Genomic DNA, 11,936 nt, shown 5'->3' with positions numbered 1-11,936 from the left:
TGGGGCTCGTCACTTCAAGGAAATGCAATGCTGTAAAAGGCCTACCTCGTGGTCCAGGGTTCACTTCTTGGTTTTGGGGCCCAACCTGCCTGTCACCTGCGGGAAGGCTTGGCTGTGGTTTGTGGGATTGGCTCCATACACTTCTGCCTTCTCTGACAGCACACACATCCTACCTGCCGTACCCACCTTTGTGCTGATTGGCTCCTGCATCCTATTTTAACCCAATGTACTTCTGGAATAAATGAGTTTCTGCCGTGACAGATCTTCCTGGCGCGTCCTGAGTGTCTTCCCTCCGGCGAGGGAGGGCTGGGTGTGGGCCGTTTTAGTCGGCGTGTTCTCTCTGTCCCTCTTGAGGGTCAGGAGGCAAGAAGGACTAAAAACTAACCTTGCTGAAGAAAATGGGTGTTTCCACACTGGGATTTTTTTCAGAAAGGGAATTTTAATATTGCAAAGACTAACAAAAACAAACCTATTGATCGGGGCAGGGAGATTGGCCTAGTGGTAGAGTGCTTGCCTAGCATGCATGAAGACCCAGGTTTGATTCCTTGGTACCATATACATGGAAAAAGCCACAAGTGGTGTTATAGGCTCAAGTGGTAGAGCCCTAACCTTGAGAAAGTCCAAGGACAGTGCTCAGGCCCTGAGCTCAAGACCAAAAAAACAAACAAACTGGGGCCGGGAGTTTGGCCTAGTGGTAGAGTGCTTGCCTAGCATGCACGAAGACCCAGGTTCGATTCCTTGGTACTATATGCATAGAAAAAAGCTGGAAGTGGTGCTGAGGCTCAAGTGGTAGAGCCCTAACCTTGAGAAAGTCCAAGGACAGTGCTCAGGCCCTGAGCTCAAGCCCAGGACTGGCAAAAATAAAACAAAAAACCTAACAAACCTATTGAAGGAAGCTTGCTGGTCAAGTTCATGTCATGTATCCTGTCATCCCTGCCTGCACAGCTGGTGCAAGGAGAGCTGGGCTCAGGTGACTTTTGCAGATGACCATCAGACTAAGGCTTGTGCTGCTGAAGTTGTTGCTGTGTGCTGCCACACTCGCCTGTCCTCCTAGCTACTAAGGTGGCTGAGATCTGAGGATGTACATGTGGCAGGCGAGGCATGAGGGTAAGTGTCATTTCTAAAGCCTATTAGGAGGTGTGGCTCGGTGGCAGAGCATCAGCCACTGGGTCAGATACTGAGTGTGAGTCCGGGTGTTACTGTGTTTGTGTATGTATGCACGTGTATGCCTGCATGTGCTAGCCTTGGGTTTTGAACTCAGAACCTGGGCACTGTTTGTGCTCAAGGCTAATGTTCTACCACTTGACTCACAGCTTTAATTCTGGCTTTAAAAAATCCAGTTATTTGGTAGTTAATCCTGTTTGGTCTGGATTTAAACCCAGTCCTTAGGGCTCAGCTTCCTGAGTAGCTAGAATCACAGGTCTGAGCCATTAGCACCCAGCTTCTATCGTAATTTTAACTTCCATCTGATTTATTCACTAAGTTAACAAGATTTAGTAAAAGAGTGAGAGAGACAAAGACAGGCACAGAGGCAGACTATTGTTCTTAAACAGTTCGTGACCTCAAAATCACTAAGAAATGATGTCTCCAAATCTTATATTTCTATGCAAGTCAAAGAGGAGCAAAGAAAGGGCCCAGGCTCAGGGCAGCCAAAGGTGGACAGTCTGTTGACCACGCCACAAAGCCGCTCCCTCTATCCCTTTCAAAAACCAACAACTAATTTGCCTATTTAGTTGTCTGTTGTGTTCTCTGACCCCCCAAAACCCAAAACCCAGAGAGGAGATAGAGGCCCAAGCCAGGGACCCCCCCAGGTGTAGCTGGTCACACTGATAGGGAGTATAAATGTCTGGCAGGCCCCCTCCAAAACCAATAAACACCTTTTCCATCTCTGGGCTTGGTTCTCTGCCCTTTATGCACTCCACAAAGGACCCAGAGCCCAGCCCCCTGCAATAAGGAGGAACAAACTGCAAGTGACAGGCCAGGCTAGGGGTGTCTGTGTCACCCTCCTTCTACCCATCAGTTGTCCTGAAGCAGGCAGACAAACTCTGCGGTGACAACAAAGTTTGTACAGATACTGCTTCCCAAGGTCTGTGGCACAATCCATTTGCACACAAACTCACCGGTTATTGGAGGTTATGTTCAAATCTTCCCATGAAACTTTGGTGACCTTCGCCTGATTGGACTCTTCTCCATTTGAGGTGGCAAGCTCAAGGCCAACCTGGACCTAGTTGACCCTCACAGGACAGCTATGCCTAGCACAGAACCCATGGAATGCAGGGAGGGCTTGGCAAGGCAATGGAGGGTGGAAGGGAGTGAGTTCCAATGCCAGCTTCCTCACACTCTACCTGGGTCACTTCAGTGGAGATGATGAGGCAGCATCTTCATCACCACCACAACCTAAAGATCATGCAGCCAGGCACCTGTGTGCACCTCGGCAGCTCAAGACTATGGGATCTAAGACCCTGGTTCAAAACCAGCCTAGGCTGGAAAGTCAGTGACGTTCTATCTCCAAGGAACCACCAGAAAAGCAGTAGTGGAACAGTGGCTCAGAGTGGTGGAGCACTAGCCTTGAGCAAAGAACCTCAGGGATTATGCCCAGGCCCTGAGTTCAAGCCCCACAACTGGCCAAAGATTCTTTCGTGTTTGTAATTCAGGCATAAACTCTGGGTTCTATGCAGAAGACAACTACTTGCAAATTAGGCAATATTTAGGGCCGGGAGTGTGGCCTAGTGGTAGAGTGCTGCCTAGCATGCACCCCAGGATTGATTCCTCGGTACCATATACATGGAAAAAGTCAGAAGTGGTGTTATGGCTCAACTGGTAGGGCTCTAGCTTTGACAAAGACCAAGGACAGTGCTCAGGCCTTAAGTTCAAGCCCCTGGACTGGCAGGGGGTAAAAAGGCAATAGTTATAGATAACCATGACAATTGTGGCTATCTAATAAATCTGAGTGCACTTGCCTAGGGGGTGGAAATCCAGTCAGGATTCTTTGCCTGTTGAGGCCCATGGGATTTTCTGCCATATTGGTGGCTATCATTTCCTGAGCCTGGCCTGTCCCTCGGCCCACTGTCTTTAGGCTGTGTAGTGTTCCACTGAAATGTGACTCTGGGGGTCAACGGTGGGGACTGGTGGGTGGCAACACTGTGGCCCCCAACATGACCTTCACATCGGGGTATCAAGTACAGCACATGGCTGAATCACAGCAGGGCCACAGATGGGCTCAGGTGATCACTGTAGATTCCTGCCGGATGTCTTCCTCCAAGCTCACAGTTCTGGATGTCTCTTAGCTCATGCCCCTCCAATCCATCAACTCAGAACTTCCCAAAACTCACCTCACTGAAACACTGTAAAATCATAAGCCCCCATCTTCTACCAGTCATTGGAACAAAGCCCACACCTTTCCTGAGACCCTAGAAAACATCCACCCATACTTGTGGGCTCAAAGTGGTAGAGCGCTAGGTTTGAGCAATAGATTTCAGGGTCAGTGCCCAGGTCTTGAGTTCAAGCTCAGGGATAGGCACCAAAACATGATTTTTTTTTTCTGAGCAGGAAAAGACCACATGTGGGAATAGTCAGTCTGTTGACTGTCAGTGTTCGGGGAGAAGCCAATACACCCAGTACCCAGAAGCTGGTTCCTCAGACTTTCCCATCCACTCTTCCCCAGATGCGAGATCGCTATGGCCCCGTGTTCATGGTTTACCTGGGCCCTCGCCGGGTCGTGGTGCTGTGTGGCCAGGAGGCCGTGAAGGAGGCGCTGGTGGACCAGGCCGACGAGTTCAGCGGACGTGGCGAGCAGGCCACCTTCAACTGGCTCTTGCAAGGCTATGGTGTGTTGGATGCATATGGTGCCTCAGTTTCCCCAGCCTTCCTCTTCTGCATGTTTCAAGCTTCTGGCTCTCCTCAGATCATCCCAGTGTCTTCCCACTCTGCCTCCTGTTCTCTGTGCACAGAAACCCTTCACTCCTTTTGCTTTTGAAAATCTACTTCAATGTCAGCTCCCCTCTTTCTGCCTCTGCCCTCTCCCCTCCTACCCCTTTCCCCCTCCCCTCTATGGGCAATCTGCCTCTCTGCCTGGAAGGGTAGGGCTTTGCTGTGTCCCCTTCTCTGTGCCCAGGGGACCCTGTCTTCCTTGTCTGTCTCTTTCCCCATGATCTGCACACCTTTGGCTCTGAGTCTGAGCTTTTCTCTCCCAGCTCAGCAGCCTCCCTCTCCTGCTCCTAGGGCTTTCCTGGTGTCTTCTCTTGCTCTCTGCACAATGTGGCCTCTGGGCCTCTCCTGGCTCCCCCAGAGGCCCAGCGGTGCTCTCTGCAGGTGGAGGGTCCCCCTCCCTTGTTCCCCCTACACTCTACTGGCCATCCAGGTCTGATCCTCCCTGCTCCCCAGGTGTGATCTTAAGCAGTGGGGAGCGAGCCAAGCAGCTGAGGCGCTTCTCCATCACCACGCTGCGTGACTTCGGCGTGGGCAAGCGTGGCATTGAGGAGCGCATCCAGGAGGAGGCAGGCTTCCTCATCCAGGCCCTGAGGGACACAAGAGGTGAGGGGGGAGGGCAGGGGTGGGGAGAGGAGGGGAGGAGCGAGGTCCTCGGGCCCAGGCATCCCTCCCCCCACCAGAAAATCTTTCCTGAATCACCACACTGGCATCTGGTCACTTGGTTTGGTTCTTTTGTACCAAGACAGATCTTTCTGGGTCACCCACTGTCCCCTGCTCTCCACCCTGCAGATGTCCACGCTTCACCCCTGTACACCCTTACCCTCCATTTCTGCAAACCTCCTCTCCACCCTCTGCAGACTCCCTCCCTCCCTCCACACTTGCAGACTCCCCCACCGTGAACTCCCATATTACCCTCACTCTCCATCCCTGCTGCTCCCGATTCTGCATTCCAGCGGACTCCTCATTCTCTACCTCTGCAGTCTCTACCCCGTACCCTTGCAGGCACCTTCATAAACCCCTCACTCTCTACCCTGCAGGCTCCTTCATAGATCCCACCTTCTACCTGAGCAGAACCGTCTGCAATGTGATCAGCTCCATTGTGTTTGGGGACCGCTTCGACTATGAGGACCAGGAGCTCCTGTCTCTCCTGAGAATGATGACAGGCAGCTTCCAATTCATAGCCACCCCCACCGGGCAGGTAACCTCCCACACCCCTCCCCAAGTCTCAGCAAAATCCAGGTCATGGACCTTACTTGAAAATAGCTGGCACTGGTGGCTCACACTGTCTTCCTAGCTGCTCAGGAGGCTGAGATCTGAGATGTGTGGTTCAAAGCCAGCCTAGGACAGGAAAGGCTGTGAGACTTCTATCTCTGATAAACCACCAGAACACCAGAAGTGGAATTGTGGCTCAATTGGTAGAGTGCTAGCCATGAGTAAAGAAGCTTAGGGACAGTGCTCAGGCCCTGAGTTCAAGCCCCACAGCTGTGAAAAATAAACAAACATGAAGGCCGGTGACTCAAGTCTGTAATCCCAGCTACTCAGGATGCTGAGTTCTGAGGATCAAGGATTAAAGCCATCCTGAGTAGGAAAGTCTTGGAGATTCTTATCTTCAATGAAACCAGCAAAAAGCTATGAAGTGGAGGTATGGCTCAAGTAGTAGAGCGTGTGAGGAGACACAGCACAGTCCCTTCCAGGACTGGCAGGGCGCATCTGTCAGAGGTTGTGAAGTTGGTTTGCTGCCACCTTGCCGCCAAGGAGTTGAGCAGGTGGTGTTGGCACACTTCCAGCAGGCTCTGTTTTCAACCCATGGAGGAAATGCCAGGATGACCAGGAGAACTGGGCATTTCTCACTTGCTCCAGGTGCTGGTGCAAATTTCCTGCTGTACAAAACGGTGGGGGGCTGGTGTTGAGGGAGCCTTGGAGGCAGGAGGATGTCAGATGGTCCCCGTGGCCTGTGGGAGTGCACTGACAATTGGGGCAGGGGTGTGATTGTGCTTCCTGTTCTCCTGGAGATTGAGCCCAAGGCCTTGTGCATAGGAGGCAATCACCTGTCATGTGAGCCACGTCGCCATTCCTTATTATATTGTATTTATTCATTCATTTACGTCTGTGAGGCAGGGTTGCCTCAACCCTGAGGCTTTTCCTGACTCCATCTGCAGAGTAGCTGGGATTCCAGGTGTGTGTTATGCCGCTTGTGAATGGAGGTCTTTGCTTTCTCCCCATGACCACCCTGTCCTCAGCTCTTTGAGATGTTCTCTTCCATCATGAAGCACCTGCCAGGCCCACAGCAGCAGGCCTTTAAGGAGCTGCAGGGGCTGGAGGATTTCATCAGCAGGAAGGTGGAGCAGAACCAGCGCACCCTGGATCCCAACTCCCCACGGGACTTCATTGACTCGTTTCTCATCCGCATGCAGCAGGTAGGTCCAGCCGCCTGGGGGTGGGCGGAGATCCCCTGCCAGGCAGAGGGGCCTCACAGGAGGCTTGGTGGAGAACATGGAGCTCAGTGAATTATACACCTCATCCTTAGTAATCTACAGAGGGGGTCCTACTGAGCATGGGTGTTCCTCTACACAAACTCATCCGTGGAGACCATGCTGCAGCCAACTGCACTGCATTGCCTGTGCTACCCCTGCTTTTTCCTAATGGACGTGGCGCTTGAACTCAGGCCCTGGGTGCTGAGCCCAAGCTCTCTCTCTCAAGGCTAGTGATCTACCACGTGAGCCACACTGCCACGTCCAGCTTTTGAGTGATCAGTTGGAGATAAGAATCTCACAGGCCCTTGTCTGCACCAGCTAGCTTTGAACCATGAGCCTCAGATCTCAGGCTTCAGAGTAGCTAGGATAAGAGGTGTGAGCCACTGGCACCTGGCTATACTACACATTACTTTGTGCCCATCAGTGCCTTTTGTGTTTGTGGGTGTCCGTGAGCTTGAAGTAAGTGCCTGTCCTTGAACTTCTTTTGTTCAAGGCTAGCACTCTACCACATGAACTGCAGCACTACTGTTGTCCTTTTCTTTGTATGCGGTACGGTACCAAGGAATCAAACCCAGGGCTTTATGCATGGTAGGCAAGCACTCTACCATTAGGTCACACTCCCAGCCCAGTTTGTTATTTTTGTGGGGGTGTTGCTTGTTACCTGGAGATAAGAGACTCACAGACTTTTCTCCCAAGCTAGCTTCAAGCAGCCAAGCCTCCGGCTGGGATTACATATGTGAGCCATAGGTACCTGGCCCATCTTAGCTGTTGAATAAAGTTATTTTACAATCGAACAAAGAATCAGAGGCCAGAGGGCGTCGGTGACCTGCTGAGCTCACACAGCATGGAAAGCTGTGCCATCTAGCTGACTCCCCATCTGTCTTGGATGCTCGTTGTTTAAGTTATCACATCCAATGGAAGTGAGTGGTCTAGAGGTCAAGTCCTAGTACTGACACACACACACACACACACACACACACACACACACACACACACACACACAGAGTGCCAGCCAGTGAGTGAAAGCATCAGGTACCCAGAATGAATCCCATCCTCCAACCATATATGGAAACACAAGCTGGGTGATGCTATGAACATGGTACTGGAAATATAAACACAACTACATAGATATAACAATTTATGACTCTATAGACATCATGTTTTATTGCATAGATTAATATGTATCTATGACATACAAACTCTCAGCCTAATTTTAATTATGTTCTGTAATCTAAGTACCAGTGATTGTATATAGAGATTCCCTTTATAAATACTTGTTTGTTAAACACGTCATTTGAAATATGATGTAAAAATAATTGTTAATAAATTCTTTATTACATAAACAACTAGGTACAGGTGATTCACACCTGTAATCCAAGCTACTCAGGAGGTTGAGATCTGAGGATCACAATTCAAAGCCAGGCTGGGCAGGAAAGTCCATGAAACTCTTTTTTTTTCCCCAGTCCTGGGCTTGAGCTCAGGGCCTGAGCATTGTCCTTGGACTTTCTTAAGGCTAGAGCTCTACCACTTGAGCCACAGCACCACTTCCGGCTTTTTTCTATGTATGTGGTACTGAGGGATTGAACCCGGGTCTTCATGCATGCCAGGCAAGCACTCTACTACTAGGCCAAACTCCCAGTCTCCATGACACTCTTATCTCCAATGGATCACCAGAAAACTGGTAGTGGTTCTGTGGCTCAAAGTGATGGAGTGCTAGCCTTCAGAGAAAGAGCTCAGGGAAAGTTGCCAGGCCTTGAGTTCTTGCCCAATGACCCACAAAATCAATCATTCAATCAATCAATCAATCAATCACCCAGACAAAGGTGAGAAGTACGTTTTGGACCAGGGTCAGAATCCTGGGAGAGGTGTTAGATTGATTTTCCACCTGGACCTCACAGAAGTACATCCCCAGGAGAATGTTCCAGAAGATGCTTCAAAGGTATGAGAAGTGGGGTGGACTTGAACTCACCTCTTTCCCTGCAGGAGAAGAAGAACCCCAACCCAGAATTCCACACGAAGAACCTGGTGTTCACCACACTGAACCTCTTCTTTGCGGGCACAGAGACTGTCAGCACCACCTTGCGCTATGGCTTACTGTTGCTCATGAAGCACCCGGATGTGGAGGGTAAGGCCGGGAGGGGCGGGGACAGAGCATGGTGGTGTGGGGGGGCAGGTCGTAAGAGCTCCGCTAAGTCTGTTACAATGCTCTCATTTGTCCCAAGAACCTGGACCCTCACACAGGTTTGCCGTAATCAACAGAGCGGGGAGAGTAGCCTGTGGACTTGGCTATTCAAGTCGTAGCTATAAAAACACTGGAATCCGGGTGCTGTGGCTCAGGATGTCCCCCTATAACTCAGGGGCTGAGATCTGAAGATCATGGGTCAAAGCTAGCATAGGCTGGAAAGTACAGGAGACTCTCATTTCTAATAAACCACTCGAAAGCTGGAGGTAGATTTGTGACTCAAAGTGGTGGAGCACTAGACTTGAGTAAAAAGGCTCAGGGACAGAACCTAGGTGCTGAGTTCAAGCCTCATGACAAAAATATGTATATATATATATATATACATATATATACATATGATATATTCTAAATATACATCTATACTATTTCTATATATATCCTACCTGAAAGGATTGGTAAATCACTGATCTAAACCATAAAGGACCTCACTGCCCCTTTTTCACAGAGCAACGCCCCTAAGATGCTTCCTCCCTTCTCTTTTTTTTTCTCTCAGCCTGGGCCTGGGCACTGTCCTGAGCTCTTCAGCTACCTACCATGTTAAGCCATAGCTCCACTCTCCGTTTTCTGGTGATTAATTGGAGATAAGAATCTAATGGACTTTCGGGCCTCGGCTCCCTTTGAACTGGGAACCTCAGATCTCAGCCTCCTGAGTAGCTAGGATGACAGTCTTGAGCCATGGCATCTGGCCTAGACTCCTCCTTTAATACCACCAAAAGAGTGAGCCAATAGCCAACAGCTGATGTGAATGAATGATGAGTTGTATGCCTGTTGTTCATTGTTTAAGGCCTGCATCCAGTTTTGTCTTCCTCCCTCCCTCCCTCCCTCCCTTCCTTCCTTCCTTCCTTCCGTCCTTCCTTCCTTCCTTCCTTCCTTCCTTCCTTCCTTCCTTCCTTCCTTCCTGCCTTCCTTCCTTTATGTTGTGGGGCTTGAATGCAGGGCTTCGATGCCATCCATGAGTTCTTTTGCTCAAGGTTATTTTGAATACAGCAGCACTTCTGATTTTCCAATGGTTCACTGGTGTTAAGGGTTTCAGGGACTTTCTAACCTGGACTGGCTTTGAACTGGGATCCCCAGTCTTGGCTTCCTGAGTAGCTAAGATGACATAGGTGAGCTTCCAGTGCTCTTTTTATTTTATTTCTTTAAATTCTCATCCATGCTTTGAAGATTTCAGGTACCTAAACAAATTTTGTTTATTTTGTTTAATTTTTTTCCTCCAGTTGGGGGTTTGAATTTAATGTCTGGGCACAGTCCTTGGACACTTTTGCTCAAGGCTAGCACTCTGTCACTTGAGCCACAGTGCCACATCTGTGTATGTGGTACTGAGGAATAAAACCTAGGGCTTCCTGCATGCTAACTGAGCGCTATACTTCTAGGCCACGCTCCCAGCCCACATTTCCTCTTCTCTCCTTATTCCCAGCCAAAGTCCAGGAAGAGATCAATCGAGTCATTGGCAGAAACCGCCAGCCCAAGTTTGAGGACCGAATGAAGATGCCCTACACAGAGGCCGTGATCCACGAGATCCAGAGATTTGGAGATATGCTTCCCATGGGGCTGGCCCGCAGAGTCACCAAGGACACCAAGTTCCGGGAGTTCTTTCTGCCCAAGGTGCCACTAGCCAGACCCTGGGACCCCAACTGTGTTACACTCTCTCCACACGCTGTCTTCCTTCTTAATCAAAGACTTCCTCACCTGCCATGCCCCTTTTTTCCTACTCAGGGACTTTTCCCTCCTGACTCCCCTACGCCAGCTCCCCGCAGAAGTCCCTGCTCAGGAGATCCAAGCCTTCACTAGAGTGAACTCATAGTTCTGCACATCTTCCTTCCAAGTCTCTCCTCCTGCCCCCACCCCGCTTCCCTATCCACAGCCTGGGGAGACAGGAGCCATAGATCTTCAACCTCCAGCCTCAGGAAGCCTCTACCCTGTGACCATCAGCCATCTGCTGTCAGAGAACACAAACTTCTACTCACCCACAGGGACCTGAACTTCATCGTCCCTGAAGCCCCTTCCTCCACCCTCACCCCACCATTCCACATCCTTCCCTTCCTTGGGAGTTTCAACCCCTTCATCTTTCTACCTGTCTTCCTCAGGATCCCATTTTTTGTCTTCTTTTCAGGGTACTGAGGTGTTCCCCATGCTGGGTTCTGTGCTGAGAGACCCCAAGTTCTTCTCCAAGCCCCGAGATTTCAACCCTCACCACTTCTTGGATGACCAGGGAGAGTTTAAGAAGAGTGATGCTTTTGTCCCCTTTTCCATCGGTAAGTGACCAGTGTCGGCCACCAGGCCATGGCTCACATGAAAGGGCACAGCTGTGGGTGCCAGCCCTCGCTCTGGGCCACAGTCTCATTAATACTTTTCTCCAGCTTGGTGGTTCCTCAGATCTACTTGGATCAACCACATGTACCTGCCCCTCCCCCCATAATTTCCAAGCATCCTGTATGGGAGTCTAGGAAAGAGAAAAGGGATAATCAGATGTCCTTTCGAGATGAGGCAAATCAAGAACAGACTGCGTTAGTCGAGTTATCTGTAGCTCACATCTGTGAGTCCTAAGTGCTAGAGGAGTCTGAGATATGAGTTTCAAATCCAGCTCAGGAAGGAAAGTCTGTTAGACTCTTATCACCAATAAACCACTAGAAAACTAGAAGTGGCTCTGTGGCACAAAGTGGTAGAGCACTTGCCTGAAGTGAAGAAGCTTGGGACAGCACCCAGGCCCTGAGTTCACACTCCACGATTAATCACAAAAGATTATATGAGTGGAGCTATGGCTCAAGTGCTAGAGCCCCAGCCTTGAGGGCAAAAATTTAAGGACAATGCCCAGACTTGTCACAGACTCAGGAAACTGAGGCTTACAGGGGATGAGAGCCTTTATGAAAAATATCTCTGGCAGGAATTTTATAGACCACACCCTCCCTTCGCTGCCTACCCCTGTCCTTTACAGCAATCAACTCTAGACTTGGAGTTTAGGAGTGACATGTCAGAGAGAGCAGTTTCATCCCTGCCCTTTCTCCTCTCTTCTCCTGCAGGCAAGCGGTACTGTTTCGGGGAAGGCCTGGCTAGAATGGAGCTCTTTCTCTTCCTCACCACCATCATGCAGAACTTCCGTTTCAAGTCCCCACAGGCGACTGAAGACATCGACGTGACCCCTAAACACGTGGGCTTTGCCACCATCCCACCGACTTTTACTATGAGCTTCCAGCCTCACTGAGCCTGGGGGCTGTGCTGGGGGGAGGGCGAGGGGAGGGAATCCAGGGGTAAGGGGTGCAGACTAGGGAGGGGTGAGGAGCAGAACAAAA

General features: G+C 50.2%; 1 protein-coding gene across 1 annotated transcript; it reads left to right on the top strand.

Moving 5' to 3' along the window:
• Positions 1-3,155: 3,155 nt before the first annotated feature.
• LOC150043823 (cytochrome P450 2A5-like) lies at positions 3,156-11,887 on the top strand. The gene is made up of 9 exons (XM_090322527.1): positions 3,156-3,172; positions 3,592-3,827; positions 4,384-4,533; positions 4,968-5,128; positions 6,171-6,347; positions 8,388-8,529; positions 10,064-10,251; positions 10,760-10,901; positions 11,667-11,887. The coding sequence occupies exons 1-9, from the start codon at positions 3,156-3,158 to the stop codon at positions 11,846-11,848; spliced, it is 1,395 nt and encodes a 464-aa protein (XP_090178653.1). The 3' UTR covers positions 11,849-11,887.
• The last annotated feature ends 49 nt before the right edge of the window (positions 11,888-11,936 follow it).

The sequence above is a fragment of the Megascapheus bottae genome, chromosome 31 (assembly GCF_031878675.1).
Source record: "Megascapheus bottae isolate mThoBot1 chromosome 31, mThoBot2.hap1, whole genome shotgun sequence".
NCBI classification, from domain to species: domain Eukaryota; kingdom Metazoa; phylum Chordata; class Mammalia; order Rodentia; family Geomyidae; genus Megascapheus; species Megascapheus bottae.
This window is presented reverse-complemented; position numbering and strand designations above follow the sequence as displayed.